At 45.8% G+C, this 20287-nt stretch overlaps 2 protein-coding genes across 5 annotated transcripts; one reads left to right on the top strand and one right to left on the bottom strand.

Moving 5' to 3' along the window:
* Positions 1 to 9804: 9804 nt before the first annotated feature.
* OSGEP (O-sialoglycoprotein endopeptidase) lies at positions 9805 to 17120 on the bottom strand. The gene is made up of 11 exons (XM_019632370.1): positions 16891 to 17120; positions 14864 to 14983; positions 14502 to 14677; positions 11906 to 12001; positions 11720 to 11769; positions 11497 to 11575; positions 10886 to 10951; positions 10654 to 10744; positions 10342 to 10417; positions 10139 to 10237; positions 9805 to 9991 (listed from the first exon to the last, which is right to left on the bottom strand). The coding sequence occupies exons 1-11, from the start codon at positions 17003 to 17005 to the stop codon at positions 9952 to 9954; spliced, it is 1008 nt and encodes a 335-aa protein (XP_019487915.1). The 5' UTR covers positions 17006 to 17120; the 3' UTR covers positions 9805 to 9951.
* Positions 17121 to 17516: 396 nt separating this feature from the next.
* On the top strand, positions 17517 to 20222 carry APEX1 (apurinic/apyrimidinic endodeoxyribonuclease 1). 4 transcript variants are annotated; one of them, XM_019632371.1, is made up of 5 exons: positions 17517 to 17606; positions 17918 to 18037; positions 18257 to 18447; positions 19097 to 19289; positions 19426 to 20222. In XM_019632371.1, exons 2-5 carry the CDS (start codon positions 17980 to 17982, stop codon positions 19941 to 19943), a joined length of 960 nt encoding a protein of 319 aa, XP_019487916.1. In that variant the 5' UTR covers positions 17517 to 17606; positions 17918 to 17979; the 3' UTR covers positions 19944 to 20222. The 4 variants fall into 4 exon arrangements, with proteins under 4 accessions (XP_019487916.1, XP_019487918.1, XP_019487919.1 ...); XM_019632373.1 differs by lacking the exon at positions 17517 to 17606 and adding an exon at positions 17613 to 17637; XM_019632374.1 differs by lacking the exon at positions 17517 to 17606 and adding an exon at positions 17617 to 17633.
* Positions 20223 to 20287: the final 65 nt, after the last annotated feature.

Raw genomic sequence — 20287 nt, 5'->3', positions numbered from 1 at the left:
TGTGCCGGCTGGAGAAGGGTCTTGGCATCTCAGCCTCGACTGTGCTGTACTCCTAAGAAGATGTTGGGAGAATTCAGGGTCCAGGCCTGGCAAAGCCCAAGTGCACTTTGGCTGGGTCATGGGAGTCATGGTAGCAGATCAGAACTCACGGTTCCCAAAGGTTGGGATCTAGGCAGGAAAGAGAGAACTTCGCTCCGGAGTTCTCGGATGGTACCTCTGAGGGAGAGAGGAGGGGGCTGATGGTGACCTAGGTTTCTCTCTCACCACCCTCCTCCCCCAAATCCATTGCAAGCTTAATATCTGGGGCATCATCTTCTCTACCTGCAGCAGCCTTGGATCACTGCTCAGGCGGGCATAGGTATGAGCTCAGGGCTCTGCTGGGCAGTAGGAAGTGATTCTGAGTGAAAATTAAAGGAGCCACATCCCCATCCCCACCCCAGGGCTCACCTAGTTCCTTATCCGTTCTCAGCTTCAGTCACCAGCCTATCTATCTCAGCCATCTCCACCAATGGCAAAGTCAGGGCTGTTGTGACTGTTATCACTCAGGGCCCCCAGTCCTGTCAGAAATTCCTGAGACCACAGATGGGCTCCTCTTTCCTCTTTTCTCAGGCGGCATACTTGCTTATCTCGAACAGCCTGTGCTCCAGATTTGGTGGTTCTATTGGGAGGGATCATCTTTGCTTTTGCCAACGTGGTAGCTATGGCGTTCCACATGGCAGGCTTTGTGGACACCTTTTCTGACTGGCTCCAGGTACTGCCCATCCCTACCTTTGGTGCACCCTTTTCTCAAGTCAGCTGACCACCCAGTCTCCACCTTTTTTTTTTTTTTAATTGGGGAATTGGGGGGATGGGAACAGTGCTGGGGAATTAGAGGAAGGGGAACAGGCAAGTTCAGTCCTTTTGTTCTTCAGTCTAGTTGTGGAGGACGTTGCTTCACTGGCCCAAGTTGGCACCATCATTGCGCTCTTCCCGGGCAAGATAGATCAGTCGCCGGCTTCTGGACGGCCGCTCTCTGCGGCTGCTGGCCGCTCACGCTGGCTGCTGGCTACATATGGTAGCCCATGGCAACCCACTGCCACAGGGGCTGCTGTCACCAGCGACTCACGGCAGCCAAGCTCCAGGTTGAGCTGTTGTTCAGCATCTTAGCTGTGGAGGGCAGTGTCACTGGCCCTCATATGTAGGATCCGAACCAGGGCCCTCTCGGCCGGCCCAGTGTGCACTTTTTGTGACTCCAACCTGGGCAAGTCATTTTAAGAATTAGACGGAGGCATGAAATCAGCCAGTAAAGTCTCTGTGACCCCCTAGCTTTGAGTCCTGCCATTCTAGGAGCATGGCGTGCAGCTGTGGGACATGGATCCCAAAAATGGGTTGTGGGTCGTGGGCAAGGTGACTGTGGCTGCCTTTCTTGGTGAGATGCTAACCTGCGTGGAGTAGAAGTCTAAGGCAGGCGAGGGAGAATCAAGGTGGGGATGAGAAGACTGAGGGGATGGCAGGAAGAGCTAGACAGATCTGGGAGGGGCCACATTTGGGGTGATGTGGGATTTTGTGTGCATGCGTGCATAAGCACGCGCGTGCACGTGTGTGTGTGTGTGTGTGTGTGTGTGTGTGTGTGTGTGTGTGTAGCTGGCAGAGCTGATCTCCAGGGACCCAGACCTGAAATGAGACGACTTTGCTGGGAGAAACTCCACACACCAGTTATTCAAGGGGAAAGTAAGGACTCATTCTGAGGATCTGTTGGGATGAGCACTAAACAAGACGACCAGATGAGAAATGCTATTTCTTGCTCCCAGATATTTACATTCTTGAGGTTCACCCTTCTGGCATGGGAACTTTGCAGTTTGAGGCAAGAAGAAAAAGAACACCCATTTAGCCATACTCTATATATATGGGAAGAGTCCGCTGGGAAAGGAAACTAGAGGATTGGAGAAGATGGTGAAGACAAGAAGGGAGGAGGCAGAGTAGTAGTTACTCCTCCCCCTCTGCTCACATTTCTCCTTTTTTTTTTTCTGTCACTTATGGTATTCCAGGCCCCAATTATCTTCTTCCTGATTCTCCTCTCTTTTATCAACTATCTGCTTGGGACACTCCTTCCTGCAAATCCTAGCCAACAAGCCACTGGCTTCTTTGGGTACCTAGTGAGACAGTGGGAGGCTGGCTGAGAAATGCATTAAAGGGAATGAGTGCCTCAGAATCTCACCACATTAGCCCAAACCTCCTCAGAAAAGACCCCTTGACTTCTGATTCCATGTCATTTTCAAGTTAACCATCAGACCACTCCAAGTCCTATAAGTCCCAGGGGCTGGCTAGTTTGCAAAGTTCAATTATTCTTGCCAGCCTAACCTAAGTCACTGACATTAAACTGGGTAGAGGGGTAATGATCTTAGCTGAATGAAGGGAAGCCAGGAGGTGCTCCTGAAAAACCCATTTTTTCTCCATTCTTTTATGTAGGGAGCATTTTCTTGGACTATATGATCCCACAGTGGTGTGGTCCAGAGCGCAGTTTCTTTGGTATGTTTTCCATCTTCTCTTCAGCCACTGGGGCACTCACCAGGAAAAACAACTCTGGGAACCTCAAGGTGAGAAGGATGTCCAGGCATGGAACACACTCTCCGTCTCCCCTCCTATCTCCACTAATGGTTCAACTACAGCTATCCCCAAAGAAAGCCTCCTTGCCATCATGGACCACACTTTCCTACTTGGGCATCTCTGCCACCATTTACTAATGGTGGCCCTCCACTCCTGCCTTTTGTGCAGAATGACCTGGAGCCCTGCTTTCTGCTACTCTGAGGTGGTAGGGCATAACTCATAAGTGATGAAAGGAGCAAGAGCATTCATCAAATACATTAAAAGTACTTTAAATGCAGCCCCTTCCTCCTTTACCATTTCTCCTCATCCTTCATTTCATTAATGAATTGTATAGTGTTTTATGATTATCAGATTTGGTCTCCCCCTCCCCCTGCCCCATGCATGCACACTTCTATTCACCCACGACACTGGTGGTACCTAGTTAGTCTGACTGCTTTGGAATAGGTCCTCTCTCCCATGAAGGAGTATGTGTCTGTAATCTCGTCTCCAGGCTCCTGTAGAATTTGAGAAGCTTCAGGAAATAGGACTGACGTGAGTGTGCACAATGGGAGCTGCCTGGGGCCAGAGCGCCCGTATGGCAGGGATTTCAGCAGTTGTCGAGAGCAAGGGTCCTGCCTCTGCGGGCTCTAGAATCACCACCAGGCGAGTGAGCCAGAGGGGAAGATTTGAGAGATAAATCCTACCTAGCCCACTGCTGAGAATAGAGAAGATGCTCAAAAATCAGTAACGACTTAAATGGATTCATGTGGGTAGGGTAAAACCTTCAAAGGTGGGATAAAATTTAATATGTCCTGCAACTTTTGGGAAATCTATGTGAAAATATGGGTGGGAGGCGTTGCTTCTGGAATGCACTGATTTCTTCCTCTGTCTGCCCTTCTCCTCAGGCCATGAGCATGGTGTCTGCCTTCAGTCGCCTGATGTCTGCAGGAATCATCAGTGCTACCCTGTCTTCTCCTGCTTTGTTTCAGTCCTCAAATTCTAGCTTAGTTGGTACCTTAGCAAGAGGCTTGCGGGAGAAAGGAGGGAATGTAAGTAGACAGGGACATCCTAAGAGTCTAATGTTTTGAGGAGGAAAAGCAAAACAGGGCTCTGTCTCAGCAACCAGGAGTTAGATGGTGATGACTGTGGTTGGCTTGCCTATCAGAGATAATCCAAGCTCACATAGCAAAATGCATTCTGCCCATAAATCAAGGCAATGTTTGGGGAGGGCATCATGCTTCCATTGCCTCCTCTCAGTTTTTCCCATTGCACATTCCCACACTCTACTCCTTCTGTCCTTTCTTCCTGTTAAGATCCCTAAGCTCCCTCAACTCTTCCCTCTGTGCTCCATACTCCCTCCTGCCTCTTTAGAAGAGCCGGAAGCTATCATTCTCCCTCTTCCTGGGACTCTCCCCTGATGATCACCATTCCTTCTTATAGCAGCTGTGCCAGGATAAACTGGACCCAGTCGTTGGCTTTTTAGGGAAAGGCTATGGCAAGAACAATGAATCTCTGTGAGGCTATCTATTCACCTTCCTCATTGCTATCGGTTTCATCCTTATTGGTGAGTACTCCACTCCCCATGTCTGGCTTCATTAATTATGCCCCTCATCATACCCCCCACTGCTCTACATCTGGCTTTTGGGGCCTGACCCTAAAGCTTCTTTTCTATCTCTCTAGTACTTAAAGTGGATGAAAATGTCTGCTAACTTGGTGGTGGTGGGGGTGGTGTGTGAGGAAGGTGGAGTGGGGAATAGGGAATAGGGAGTGTGATGCTCTTTTTTTTTTTTTTTTTTTTTTTTAGCTGAGCCATCCCGCCACCTGTTGGCAGCTCAGCGGCTGCTCAGCTCGGGCTGACTCGAACCGCTGTTGCTCAGAGCTCAAACTCTTGAGCGAGCTCTTAACCAACTGAGCCACTCAGCCGGCCCTGGGAGTGTGATGCTCTTGACTCTCCAGACCTAGATCCCTGACTCCAGTTTGCAGACTGGCCCCGATCTTTCATGTGTCCCAAAGCTGGTCTGAACACCATTGCTCCCATCATCTCTAACTTTTTCCTTTGCTCCTATGCCCTCATCAACTTGGGCTGTTTCCATGACCCGTTAGCCAGTTGCCTGGCTAGCATGAGCAGATGTTGGCGTCAGGCCCAGGGCTGAAAGGACCTGGGAGAGTTAGAGGAGCATCCTTTGGGTACAAGAGTGGATGGTACCGAGGCTTGGACAAGGGATGGGCTGCATTCACCCACCCCTGATGACTGGTGCCCTTCCTTCGGCTAGTACAGTCCCTGGCTCTCCCTCCTGGGCCATCTGCTCTGCCTGTTCATCATGTTCATCTTCATTTGGTGGACAGCACTCATTGCTGTGTTGTTTCTCCTTCTGCTTCTGCTATATCCATTCTACAAGAAACCTGGTGAGTGAGTGAGCAGGTGGGTAAGGGATTGAGAGACAGCAAGAGGCTCACCTCCATAACAAGCCCTGAACTACCAACAGTAAACCTCCATCTCCTTTCCTACCTGACAAGTCACACTGCACCACCCCCTTCCTCTGAACAGATGTGAACTGAGCTCCTCAGTCCCTCTGGACACCTACCACAAGGCACCGTCCCACACAGTGAGCCTGACCAATGTGTAGGAACACGTCAAGAGCTTCTTCACAGCTAAGAACCTAAAGGAGCAAGTGTCTGACAAGCTGTAACTTCACTGAATATTCTGGCAAGCAAAGGGGGAAGAGGACTGCAGTGGGGAATACTGGCTGTGGGGAAACAGTAGCTGTAGTCTCTACCTATATCTGAATGGGTTTATGGTTTCCAGTTTGGAAGCAATACAAAGAATTTAGGCAGCAAAACAGAAAAATTGAAGAGTAAAGAAGCCCTATTATTCCTAAATCCACAAGGACAGAAATTTCAGGGATGACAGATACTCTTTGCTCCTTGCTAAACCTGAGGTTTCCTTTCTCTGCAGCCAAAGCCTTTTGAAGACTTGATGGCTTTATACTGGTTGCAGAAGCCACCACTAAAGGGGGACCTGGAATCTACCTCGCAACACTCTTGCTCCTTCAGGCTACATCTCTGAGCAAGACCTGCAGGTAAACCAAGAGCAGGTATATAGGAACAGCCAGCAAGTGGGGCACTTGTCCCAGGGTAGGAACTGACATTGGTGCTCACCTTGTCCTCTGCTTGTTCTTCCTAACCATGTAGTCAGAATGGCATATGTGTTCTCATTAAGTCCTAGGACAATATTCTCAGGATACTGTCCTCATCGTCATGTGAGTCTGGGAAAATTCCAAACTGCAGGGCATACATAGATGCCAGGGGTAGGGTTAGTCCAATGGCTAGATGAGCTGAGGAAAGCCTACCTGTGACCCCTCAGTCAGCCTGCCCTGGAGCCCTATACATGACTGGCTGGAGATGCTGTCCAGAGCAAAACATCCCCCACTGCCCTCATGCGTGGAAATCAGCAGGACACGCTGACCCTGTAAGAGACTCAGGAGACTGAACTAGGAGGAGTCCACAATTCAGAACTCACAGAGCCATGATTTTAGTCTCGGCTCTACAAACTTTGAGGCTATCCTTGGGAAGCCTCAGGCAAGAGCCCAAAGCTTGCTAAGGAAAGAACTCCCCTACTAAGCAACACCAATTGAGGCTAGTGTCAAAGAAGGTCCTCCCTTCAAGATCCATTCCACCCCATAATATTAATACAAATGTACAAATAAATACCCGAGGCTAATGTGTAATAACAGACTTGATTCCCATTTATAAAATTAATTGCCCAAGCCTAGAGAGGCAAGGATCATTCCTGTCCTTAAACATATCCAAGAAGAGGAATTTATCTTTCTACTTCCATCCCACTCTATCTTCGATCCTGAAGTTTCTCATTTTAAATTTCCATGTCTTAGTGCATTTTCAACCCATTTATGTGTCTACCCTTTGTAAATGAAAAGATGTTTTCACCACTTTCTACTTAGTAAGTAATCAGAAAATTACTTTTCCCAAACTCATATAATCCTAATTCTGTTCATCTTTTGGCCCAACTCTTACTGTATAGTCCTTTGATTATTTCTTTGGCTTACTTCTCCGTCAACTTACTCATTCACTCAGCAAATACTGACTGTCTGCTATGTGCCAGACCCGAGTCTAAGTACTGGGAAATGATGGTAATGAATAAAACAAGATAAAAATTTCCTCCTCTATTAGAGTTTATATTCTTTTTTAAATTTCTTTTTCAATTACAGTTGACATACATTAGTTTCAGGTGTACAACATAATGATTAGACATTTACCTTATGATCACCTGAAACTTTATATTCTAAGGAAGAGACAAACAATGATAATAAATAAAACTATTAGATTAGAAGGTGGTAAGTGCTATGAAGAGAAATAAAACAGGGAAGGAGCTAGAAAGTGCTGGAGGCATGCAACTCTAAGTAGGGTTGTCAGGAAGGCCTCACTAAAACAAGAGAAAAAAAGTTGATCAAAGACTTAAAAGACTATGATGGAGTGAGCTACACCTAGATGCTTTCCAGGCGGAGGGAGCAACAAGTATAAAGACCCTAAGGGGTCAGCACACCTTCAGTGTTTAAGGCCAATGTTACTGGAGCAGAGTGAACAAGGAGCTGAGTAGCAGGGAATAAGGTCAAAGCAGTAAGTGGAGCAGGGTAAGAGCTCATGGAGGGTCTCACAGGCCTTTAAAGGACTCTGGTTTTTATTCAAACAGGAAAACATGGAGGGTTTCGAGCAGAAGAGTGCCTTAATATGGCTTCCATGTTAACACTACTCACTCTACTCTGGCTGCTGTGTTGAGAATTGACTGTAAGTGGGCAATGGTAAAAGCAGATAGGCCGGTTACTGAAATGATACTGTAGCTAGATAATTCTGGCTTGGTCTAGGATGGCGCAGGGGAAATGAGGAGAAATGGGATTCTGGATATATTCTCAAGGTAGTCAACATGATTTGATAAATTGGAAGAAATGAGTGTCAAAAATAATACCAAGGTGATACGACATGAGCATCAAGAACAGAGTTGTCATTAACTGAAATAGGAAAGACTACAAGCAAGTTCAGGAGAAAATAAGTTCAAATTTATTATGGTAAATTTGAGATGCCCGTCAAGTCCAGATGCCAATGGACAGCTAGATATTCAGGACAGAAGTCCAGGTTGGAGCTAAACAATTGGGAGTCATCCATATTAAAATGGTTTTCATGTATAACACTGGATGGAATCACTACATGTATGTGTGTAAATACAGAAGCAGTCCACGGACTGAATTCTAGAGAGTTAATAGGTTGTAAAGAGGAGGTGAAACCAGCAAAGAGACTAAGAAAGAGCAGTCAGTAAGCTAAGGGGCAAACCAGCAAGTATGTCCTAAAGCCAAGTAAGGGAAATGTTTTAAAAGAGGAAGTGTCAAATGCTGCTGACAGCTTATGTAGGAAGCAGCAGAATATGCCATTAGATTTGGGTTTGTGCAAGTCATTGGTGACTGTGATAAGAACAGTATTGGTGGAGCGGACTAAATAGGGAATTGGTGGAGAGGACTTGGAGACAACTCTTTTACAATGTTTTGCTGTAAAATGGGACAGAAAACTGGGAAGCAATTGGAAGTGGAAATGGGGTCACGGGGTTCAAGTATTTGTAAGATGAGAAAAATTATAGCATATTTGTGTGCTGATAGGAAAATCCAGGAAAGGTAAATACTGACTCTACAGAAAAAAAGGGAAAATTGTTGAGAGATGTTTTTACAAGCTCAAAGATGGGATCTACTGCACAAGTATTTGGACAGAAGCATGGAGTTTGTTTATAGCAGGGTTTCTCAACCTTGACACCAATGACATTTTAGCCCATTCTGTTGGGGGGGGGGCTGTTCTGTGCATTGTAGTCTATTTTGTAGCATCCTTGGCCACTAGCCAGTAGCACTGCTGCCCAGTTATGACAACCAAATGTCCTCTGGGGAACAATAATCAGTCCCAGTTGAGAACCACTGGTATATATTAACAGGAGGGAAGGCCGAGTATATGGGTATAAATGCTGGAAGATGGTTAGATGTAGTGGTAAGAGCTTATGAATATTTTCTGATTGTTTCTATTTTCTTACTGAAATAGGAACCAAAGTAACAGTGAGAATGAGGGGAGATGTTGGAGATTTGAGGGGTCAGAAGGAACCAGTTATCAAAAAGAGGGCAAGTGAAAGGACTAGGGAATATTGCTAGGTAACATAAAGGATCCAATTAAGTTTCATGGTAATAAGCTTCAAGTAAGACAAGTAATGAGGTATCGAGTAGTTGTAGGTCTAGACTATAACCAAGGAAATTGTGGCTGAAGTGCAGGTAGAGGAGCGAAGAACTGAGACCAGAGTATCAGAAAGTTAATCTACACGGATAATGAAATCAAGTTTGTGACAGAAGAGGTATTGGTGTGGAATAGTCTAATGACATTGCTTCAAAGTTGAAGTGTGTTAGGGATGACAGAGAAAAGTCTAAAAATGCTATAAGAAAAGATGAGGAAACCTGCACCACCTCTAGGCGCAGCGGTACCATGGGTGTGAGAGGAAACACTGTCACTTAAGGTGACAGCAGAAGCAGAGTCCTCAGGAGAATCCTGAGCAGGAATCCAGAGCAGGAATGCACAGGGAAGACTCAGGGAAGAGGTTGAAGATATCTACAAGTTCAGAAGAGCACAAGAGAGTTCCAGGAGTTGGAAGAGGTAGGTAGATGGGGGATACAAAGAGGTAGAGTGATGATTATTAGAGTGTAAAAGACAGAGGTGACTTGGTTGTTTGGGAATTCTTGAGGTGATTGACATAAACAAGATAAAGGGCATGATGAGATTAATTCTGGTGGGTGTGGTCAACCCCCCCCCCCCCAACAGAAGTGCATATAGGAGTTAAGTGTGTATGGAGGAAGGAGTTTTATTCTTGAGTTATAAATAGTATGAAATCAGACCTGGCTCCAAACTATTTTGAGGGAAGTCCTGACTATCTACTTTAAAGAATTTAAATGAGATGCTGAATGTAAAAGCAGTTAGCACAAGGCCTGATACTAAAATTAGTTATGATACCACTGTTAAGGGGATAGAATACCTAAGATATCCCCTCAATCTTAACTCCAGAGCAGCAACCCAAAGGTTACCTCCACAGAAAGCCAGGTGGTTGCTCTGACCACTGCCTCATTATCCATTCACCACACCCACAACAATTTATTCAGTGCCATTTCTATACTGTTACCGTACAACAAACACAAGCTCATCACCAACTTACAAAACCAAAAATATTTTATTGCTGAGTTATCTTGAGGTTCAAATGACAGGAGGGGAGACCGTAGCCTTGCCAGGACTCCCATGTTAGAATAAAGACTGTGGGCTCCACTTAGGGCACTATCTACTCTGATCCTGTTAACTTTGTCAGTCCCTCCAGGTCACTTCTACTTCATCTGTCCGATACCTGCGAAAAAATAGGAAAAACTTGGTGGATGGCTATCCCTTATCATCTTCCATTGTTCTCTGCCCTCATGATTCCGGACCCTCTTTCCTGCTAATTTTTGCCTGCCTCCCATATAATCCTACCCACCCACTCCAAAGGGGTACTCACCTCTGTGTGACCCCAGAATCACTGAGGGGGGTCCTGTGTCCAGCCCGAAACATCTCCCAGCCAGCCTGGGCTATCATGGCTCCATTGTCAATGCAGAATCTGGGAAAAAAGAGATACAAAATTTGGGATCTAAGGGTAGAAAATCACAGTAATTGGAGAAATTAAAAAAAAAAAAGAAATCAAGACAAGGAAAGGGCCTTTACCTCTCATCTGTGGCAAAAAGCCTGGCTCCACGTTCCTGGCACATTGTCTCCATCATTTCCTGCAGCCTCATATTACCTACAACGAGGTAGGGGGTAGGATTAGCTTAATTTCACCCATTTCTCCACAGTCTAGCTGTACACTTCATGTGCATTTACTTAGGAAAATGAAGCAGGTGTCCTAGGGCCAAGGATTGGGAAGCATAGGACAAGAAGTGAAACTAGTAGTTTCCTCAAGCCTTTAGAGATTTAGACCATTAGGAGAAAGACGCACATGCCCAAGAATAGGAAAGAGCAGAGTATAATGATACATACACCCCACACCTCCCACGACGAGGGCCTCCTGGGAGCCACAATGTGCCATGGCCCGCTCCGTGATCTCTACCAGCATTGCGAACACAGTTTCCTGTAGGGGATAGACCAGGTGAAAACATCAGAGGAGACCCCAAATTAGCGCGCGCGCGCACACACACACACACACACCCCTATATAAAAGCTCCTCTAGCCCCAACTTTCTGTTCCAGCTTTTGGGACAGGGAGCTTTTACCTGCAGGGAGAAACATAGATCCTCAGGGGTACACTCGCCTGTGACCAGCATCCTCTGGGCTACATCCTACAATTAAAGGGGAAAACAAACAGATTCAACAATGAACAACGGTTTGGGGATGCCATGAGAGCAAGAATGAATACAGATTCAACTGACATCCCATATCATACTTCGCCCGTCACTGGCACTGAGCTACAGAACAAGCAGCATTCACTCAAAATTCAGTAATTATGAATGGCTGCCCAGGCGGGCCCCACCCCTTACCCTGCTGAAGTTTTCTCCACAGCACTTACCCCCATCTAACCCTTTATATTTTATTATTTTCCCCTCTTTCTTCTTCTTCTTTTTTTTTGTTTCTTTATCTGTCTCCCCGTTAGAATGAGAATTCCAAGTAGGACAGGATTTTTGATTTGCTCCATGCTATATCACTATTGTCTAGGGCAGTGACTAGCACACAGAAGATATTCAATAAATATTTGCTAAATGGGTATATTCAGCACCTAATATGGGCCAGTACAGTGCTATATGCAGGAAATACAATGGTGAGCAAACAGACATGCTTCATTAAAAAGTATGCCAAGTGCCTATCTCCTCACCTCTCCCACACTCACCTCAATGAAAGACAGGATCCCCGAGAATGAGACGTCCATCCCCTTTACAGTGTATGGCAGCTCAACTAGCTTCTTGCCTCTATGTGGGAGTGAGTAGATGAGGCATTAAGCCTGTAGTCAGCCGGCTGCTCACCCTCCATGCCCCTCCCAAACTGAATTAACATACATAGAGAAATCCCTGCAGTCCCACCAGTCAGCCTCCTTCCACCTTATGTTCCCTTACCGCTTTGCCATCTGTTCAATGTTGTAGCCCGGACTTGGATCATTGGAAATCTAGCAGATAGAAAAAGAGGATGAAGTCAGGTATTCAAGAAGCATTAAGAAGCTAATTTACTACTTTCTCCCTCCATTTCCATGGCTCCCCAAAAATTTAGCCACATCTTATGTTCTCTGCAACCCAATGGCTTACCTTCAGCACTCGAGCAAAACGATCCAGACAATTACCCACAGCAATATCGATGGTTTCCCCAAAGATGCGGTAACGATGTTCTGAATATGCAATCACCTAAGGGTGATGAGGATGTCCATGAAACCTCAAGTCTGCAAAGAGGAGTATTTGGCTTTGGGGAAGAATATACCAGAGGATCAACATGGCCACTAGACCATCCAAGAAATGTAAAAAAAAAGTACTTTGCCAAACCCTGAGCAGGATTTTTTATAGCTCTTATCTTAGAAGTTCACATATACCTTCAGGATTCCCAGAGCAGATTCCTAATCTAAAGAAGATAGTCTACATCAGGGCAGAAGCAAGCTGCATTTCAAATACTTTTTTTTTTTTTAAGATTTTACTGGGGCATTGGGGGAGGGGAACAGCACTGGGGAATCGGGGAAGGGGAACAGACAAGTTGCTGTCCTTTTGTTCTTCAGTCTGGTTGTGGAGGACGCCGCTTCACTGGCCCATGTTGGTATTATGATCATTGCACTCTTCCAGGGTGAGGCAGTAGCTCACTGGCCATTGGATGGCCGCTCACGGCGGCTCACAGCAGTTCATGCTGGCTGCCGGCCGCTCACAGTAGCTCACCAGCAGCCCACTGCAGCCTACACCGCCATCGGCGACTCATGGCAGCCCAGCTCCAGGTTGAGCTGTTGTTCATCATCTTAGCTGTGGAGAGCGCAGCATCACTGGCCCTCATGTGGGATCTGAACCGGGGCCCTGCTGCTCAGAGCTGGCACTCCCAAGCCAACTCTTAACCAACGTGCCACTTGGCCGGCCCTCAAATACAGTTTTTAGCTTGGAGGTTCCTTATATATCCCTTAAAGGCAGAACTGACAGTGTAGACTAGGGAACAGGCTTTCTTGCTTGGAGGCAGGGAACCAGAGTCCCTTTAGAGTATCTCACCAGGGTAGTAGTATTTGTAAACAAGAGAAGAGGTAGAGTTGAAAACTCAAAAACCCCATATTGGGTCAGACTAATGGCCCACCCAACTCAGCACTGGCTATCAACTTGAACTTCTAGCACAGAGACTATTTACCACCCACTGACACACATCCTCCATATTTCTGACAGTGAATGCTTCCTAAGGACCCTAAGAAATAAGAAGTCCCTTTCCCTTCCTGGTGCTGCTAGCGATTTCTTTCCATTCTGATGTAGGTCTTACTCTCTTGTCAAAAGGCTGGTGACAAAAGGGGAAGGAGAAACTCCTGCCTTTCTTCTTCTATCATCTACTCCTCTCCACCCAAATCATCTTCCCTATTTTTTACACCAAAGCAGGCTTCAAAAGGGAAGAGAAAAAGAGAAGACTCGATTGCAGCTCCTCTTAACTCTTTTAAGCCTCCATCGCTACTTTCCACACCCCGAGTCCCTCACCTTGTACATCATCCTGCAGGCCTCAACCAGCTACTTGCCCTCTACCTGTTAAGAGTTCCCACATCGTTTTCATGGGAATGTATGCTTCATCTTTAATAACTAGTTCACACAATGAAGTTGTGTAAAAGCCTTTCATAGGCTGGGGACAATGACTATTTCTGACAATAACTCTATCAGGTGTTCTGTGGAAAAGGAAGGCTGACCTAAAAAAGGTCTTATAAGATATCCCAAACAACTCTGGCTGCACCTATAAACTTAAAACACCTTCTACTGGGCTGGCAGAGTGGCGTGTTGCTTAAGTGCTGGTTTCGGACACCAGAGGGCCCCGATTCGGATCCCACATATGAGGGCCAGTGACACTGCCCTCNACAGCTAAGATGCTGAACAACAGCTCAACCTGGAGCTGGGCTGCCGTGAGTCGCTGGCGACGGCGTAGGCTGCAGCCCCTGTGGCATGGGTTGCCATGGGCTACCGTATGTAGCCAGCAGCCAGCGTGAGTGGCCAGCAGCCGCAGTGAGCGGCTGTCCAGAACCCGGCGACTGATCTGCCTCACCCAGGAAGAGCGCAATGATGGTGCCAACTTGGGCCAGTGAAGCAACGTCCTCCACATCTAGACTGAAGAACAAAAGGACAGCAACTTGTCTGTTCCCCTTCCCCCAATTCCTCAGCGCTGTTCCTATCCCCCAATTCCCCAATAAAATCTTAAAAAAAAAAAAACCTTCTACCATTTATAAAGTGTTTCAAAAATTATTTATACTCTCACACTCTTAGAATAACAACTTCTATGTATTTATCACCAATAATGTAAAACAAAACATGTAATTACTGTAAAGAAACAAATTGGGTAGTGCCGCTTAGCTATAATTCCTAACTTTCATAGAAAAAAAAAAAGCTTCAAAATAATTAAAGTGAAAATGCTTTCATTGTTGTGAAGGCTTCAATCCTTACCATTCTTTCCTTTACTAAAGTGGAAATTCTTCATCTTTATAACCACATATACAAAAGTCACTTAATGTTCTGATCATCCTGCCCAAATCTGCAGAGTTACAAACTTTGTTGTGGATTTTCTAGTGTATCACATTTTAGGTTCAGACAAGCTCAGCTTTGTTCTCCCAGTTCCTGCCACTCAGGTAGAACACAAAAGTGGCCAGTACAGTGCCTTAGAAATTAAGAAGGAATGGTGGCGTACTCTCAATACCTGTGTATTTCCTCCGCTGACATAAAGCACAGTTGGGTTGGTGGCTCCAGTGATGAGGCGGCCCATCTCAATGTGGCCTATACAGTGGTTCACACCCACCAATGGCTTATTCCACAATTGGGCCACAGTACGGGCCACAACAGCCACAGAAACCAGTGGGGCACCCATGCCAGGCCCTAGGGAGATAGAAATGGGAGTTAGAATCCTTCAGAGGTTGGAAAAAAACAAGAGCTGGGGGAAGGAGGGGATATGAGAGGTGGAGTCGGGGTAGTGGGGGTAGCAAAGGCAAGGTGTAGGCTATTTTGACATATAGCCAAGCTCCAAGGATATTCTTCTACTGTCAACCACTCACCCAGCCATACCTTTGGTGTAGGCAATGCAGTCAATATCCTGGGGCGTTAATCCAGCCTCTGTTAGTGCCTCCTGCAACAGGTCTAGGATAACAGCTCGGTGGTGCCTGGCAGTATCACCTGGAAGAAATCCTAGGAGATGAACAAAGGTCAGAGATCATATAGTTTTTCTGTAGCATAGGTAGACAGAAATTAAAAACGGGCTTTTAGTAGTGTAGGAAGAGTCCCTTTCATTCTCTTCAAGAAACCTGTCTTCCAGGTGCTTAAGATATATTATTTCCAGCCTGTTCAGCTAGGCTGAACAGCCCCTCAGAAATGCCCTTATTCATACCCAAATTCTACTCAGCGTTCAGAACTCATTTCAGAAGTAATACCTATGACATACCCTGTGATCTTCTCTGTTATCCTACAAACTCTGTGCACGATCACAGCATTGTATTTAACTATGTCTGGTATTTTCGTCGTAAGCCTGTTTGCTGTAACATCTTTGCTGCAAGCATTTCCTCTGCAAACATTTTCATGGCACAACTAAATTGGCCTTAAGGCAATTTCACAGAAGATAAAATAACAGAAAATAAAAGAGGGACATTGAAACATGAAAAATTAGTAACAAAATTTACAAAAACTTTATTGTAAAAAATGAAAATACATGTTCTTCAAAGTCTTTTGTTCATAGTATCATACTTTTTTTTTTCTTTTGCTTGCTGATTTGTCTCCCTGTTCAGCATCGCCTTTTTTTTTTCCCTATCATTTCTTCCTTTGGTAAGAGAGGTATTAGTTTCATCTAAAAAAATCAATAATGAATGCTTCCGAAGATTGTTGTGAATTAGTAGCCTCTTTTATATTTGCCATAGCTAGGTAAACTTTAAGTTTTGACAGGTGGGAGGGAAGACTGTGCTCACCGAAGGATTTGGAAACTGATGTTATTATTTTCCAGTATAGTATGTAATCTAGCTTTATACATAGTTGTTATCATCCACTATTTTAAGACCACCACGGCTACTTCGCACTGTAGAGACCATTATAAGAGCTACAGTTTACATAACATAAAAATGGGAGTAACTGCAAGAACTTCCTCAATGGAAAAATGAAACCAAACTGTCAACTAGCTTGTTACATGCATTAAGTCTGCCAAATGTAAACCAAACTGTCAACCAGTTGTTTTATCTATTACGGTAAAATTGCCTTGTGGTCAATTAGTTATGCGGTGAAAATGTGGCAAAAATACCTAGAACTGTTTTTAACGTAACAATTATAGAATTATAATTATCTGTAGTTTCCCCAGTTTAACCATGAACATCTCAAAACACTGGCTGTTTTATTCACCTTTGTATTCCTAGTGCCAAAATGCTAAACATACATATCTTTCTAATGAGTAACTTGTCACATCACCTGTTCAAGGTGGCTTTTCAGGTATATGCACATCAGTTGCCCTCTCCTATATAAACAGGTGTTTTGGGGAGGGTAGGCAAGATATAACATAACTTACAAATAACATCTGTTAAAAGTTGTAATGTGTCTGGTACTTTTACTTAATTCTCAAGACCCAATGCAAAATGCAGGTATTTATTCCCATTTTAAGAGTAAAGAAGTCCAAAAACAAATACTGAATATGAGTATTCCAAAGCCAACCAGTTCTGTCTGACACCTAACCTGGGAGTCTACATTTCTTTTCATTTTAGAATATTTTTATTGTATCTATGTTATATTATTTATCATACTGTAATGTAAAGTTGTTTACATGTCCAACTCCACAGCAGGCCCATAACATCTGTTTTTGTATCCTGCAGTAAGCTGTCGATTGGCACATAAAAGGTGTTCAATAAAAGCTAAACAAACCCTGAAGATCCAAGTCCAAGTGCCTGTGACTCGTCTATCCATCAGCCAGCCTTGCGATTTTAATACTGTCACATAATCTCGGAGACTCAGATCAAAAGCTCTAATGAGGGGGCAGTGCGCTCCTACTCCACTAGTGTTTAGAAAATGGAAGGTGGTGCTGTGTGGGAAAATGAGCTGCAAACTATAAGTTCGCTACTCACCTGTGCCGGGAGGCGTGACGTAAGTCCGCCGCGGGTTCGCCAACACCGTGCCATCCCGCACCACTCCCACGCCAATCTTGTTGGCGCTGCCTTCAAAACCTAGCACCGCCGGCATGGCCGAGCCTGGGAGTAAACGCCGGCAGGGTTCCTAGCTACCACTGCAGCGGTGGAACCCTCACCAGCCCTTGCCGAGCCGCAGATTCCCGCGCGCAGAGGAAGAAGCCCCCGCAACTGGTAGGTGCAGGCGCGCAACCAGACACACACTGAGGAACGCCGGCGGGTGGCGCGCGCGCGCCGGCCCCGCCCCCGTCGTCACGGCGACCGGTCAAGGCCCTTCAAGGACCTGTCCTCCTAACTGCCAGGGACGCTGAGCCGGCATCTGCTCCTTACATTCCCATCCGTTCCTCTGCTTCTCTCCGGTGGCCCAGCGTAACCTTCCCCACTGATTTTCTTCCGTCCTGCACTGCCTTGGAATCTTAGGTCAGGGTGGCAGAAGGAGTCGTTCATCTGGCACACTAATAAACAGTCCGAGAATGGAGGGTTGGGGCCTTTAGTCCTCTAGCTACACTGGAGAAGGGAGGGAAGGCGGAGATTCTCGGTCACGTGATGCCAGACAGACTAATCGCCCGCGTTTGTCTGCCACGTGGTGTCTCAGACGACGTGACCACGCCAGTTACCCACGTGGGGGCTCAGCGTGCTCCATTCTTTGTGCTCAGGTAAGGAGGAGCCAGGCTGGGACTCAAGTAGGTCAGATAAGTTGCTGTTCTTTTTTGCGCATCAGAAGGGCTTCTCTGGACGTCTGATCGGATAGCCTAAGCCGGGACCCTTAATTAAGGCCCTGATTGGCCTGAGGACAGATCTCGTGAGGGTACAAGGCACTGAAATGCTCTAGTGTTGTGGGTGAGGGGCTGAAGGGCCTATGGCGCACAGAGTCGGGGAAAGGATTCAAAGATAAGAACGGGCCGTGTGAGGGTGGAATCTTTTACCCCCAGCCTTAGTTGGTTTTCCAACTTATTTGCGTCTGTAGGCAACACGGTAAAAGTACTGCTTCGTTGGGCGACGTGGTGCAGGAGGGCGTTCGTTACAGTGATGCCGAAACGTGGGAAAAAGGGAGCGGTGGCAGAAGATGGGGAAGAGCCTAAGACTGGTAAGAGAATGAAATGAGCCCCTCTCCCTAGAGGCTGCTTCTAATTTCCTGGGTAAACAGGAAGTACGGACAGACGCACTCCATTTTTGCAGTTGGTGAAGAAGTCGCGGGAACTGCAGGCTCTCAGTGGGTCTATAGTTAACTCCGCTATAGGTAGTTAACTCTGGATTCAAGTTCGATGCCGCCAACTTGCATCACTATGTATTACTTATTTTATAGAGCCAGAGGCCAAGAAGAACAAGGCGGGAGCAGGAGCAAAGAAAAACGAAAAGGAGGCAGGAGAGGGGCCAGTCCTGTATGAGGACCCCCCAGATAAAAAGACCTCACCCAGTGGCAAATCAGCCACACTCAAGATCTGCTCCTGGAATGTGGATGGGCTTAGAGCCTGGATTAAGAAGAAAGGTTTAGATGTAAGTGGAATTCAAGGAGGGGGGAAGAGACATTCTTTAGTATTGATCTTGGGGTTTTATCACCTTTTAGTCACCAGCATGTAGGTTTTGTTCCTTGTATGTAGTTTTCTTGTGGGGGAGGTACAAGGAGGGGCTTCAAGTAATACCAACTGTTTCCTGCATATCCATTCCTGCAGTTCCATTGGCATAGTCTCAAACGCTTAATGTCCTCATCTCTTCCCCAGCATGTTGAAAAATCCTTGTTACTGAACTTGCTCTATTTTATCTCCAGCATGTCCTCTATTTAAAGTGTTTACACAATGCAACATACAGATGTTATAGAATTCTACCCTTGAAACAATCTTATTAACTAATGTCACCCTAATTTAATAAAATTTTTAAAAATTAAAAGTAACTAGTGCTTGGAAATCTTAGCTATCCGCTGCCTATAGGAAAAACAGTCTCCTTAGTGTTGCGCGTGTCAAGTCTTACCTCCTTCCATTAGTGACCAGTTACAGAATTGTTCAAATATTGTGCTGCTAGACACAATATTTAAACTTATGCACAGGGACTATGTCTCATCAGTATATCTCTAGTACTTAGAACAGATTCTTCAAAAAATGTCTGCTGAATTGATAACTACTTTTTATACTTCTCATTTCACTCACAGTGGGTAAAGGAAGAAACCCCAGATATCCTGTGCCTGCAAGAGACCAAATGTTCAGAGAAGAAACTACCAGCTGAACTTCAAGAGCTACCTGGACTATGCCATCAGTACTGGTCAGCTCCTTCAGACAAGGAAGGGTACAGTGGTGTGGGCCTACTCTCCCGCCAGCGCCCAGTCAAAGTCTCCTATGGCATTGGTGAGACCCCACTGATTTCCTGATGCCCGAGCTCTTCCAAACTAATACCCCACTCCAGCTCCAATTCTTGATTCCTTTATTCTCTCCTTTTCCTTTTCTTATACTACATGTTGATACTGTTTCATCATTTCTGTAGGCGAGGAGGAACATGACCAGGAAGGCCGAGTGATTGTGGCTGAATTTGACACATTTGTGCTGGTAACAGCCTATGTACCTAATGCAGGCCGAGGTCTGGTGCGCCTGGAGTACCGGCAGCGCTGGGATGAAGCTTTTCGCAAGTTCCTGAAGGGCTTAGCTTCCCGCAAGCCTCTTGTGCTTTGTGGGGACCTCAATGTGGCTCATGAAGAAATTGACCTTCGAAACCCCAAGGGAAACAAAAAGAATGCTGGCTTCACTCCACAAGAGCGTCAAGGCTTTGGGGAATTGCTGCAAGCTGTGCCACTGACTGACAGTTTCCGGCACCTCTACCCCACCACGGCCTATGCCTACACCTTTTGGACCTATATGATGAATGCTCGATCCAAAAACGTTGGTTGGCGCCTTGATTACTTTTTGGTGTCTCACTCTTTGTTACCTGCATTGTGTGACAGCAAGATCCGTTCCAAGGCCCTGGGCAGTGACCACTGTCCCATCACCCTGTACCTAGCACTGTGATACCTCCCCCAAATCACTTGAGCCTGGGAAATAAGCTCCCCAAACTAGCTTTAACCCCCTCCCCCAACTTTAAAAACTGCTCTCTAGAGAATTCTGCGCTGTATTTCCCGTCTAAAAATGTGAATCCTTCAGCCAGGCTCCTAGTGACAGATGGGTTTCCTTTAAGCCCAAGGTTTTGGTTTGTGTATGTGTGGGTTTTTTCTTTTTTTACATTAAACAAAAGCTACTGATGACTTCCTTTGAACTGTCCGCGTGAAAATAAACAGCCATAATTTCAAACTTGCTGTCTTTGTATTCTACCCCTTTGTGAGACTATAAATTTCCCTCCTTTCATACATACAGAT

This window comes from Hipposideros armiger, unplaced genomic scaffold (assembly GCF_001890085.2).
Source record: "Hipposideros armiger isolate ML-2016 unplaced genomic scaffold, ASM189008v1 scaffold_1132, whole genome shotgun sequence".
Classification (NCBI taxonomy): Eukaryota; Metazoa; Chordata; class Mammalia; order Chiroptera; family Hipposideridae; genus Hipposideros; species Hipposideros armiger.
This window is presented reverse-complemented; position numbering and strand designations above follow the sequence as displayed.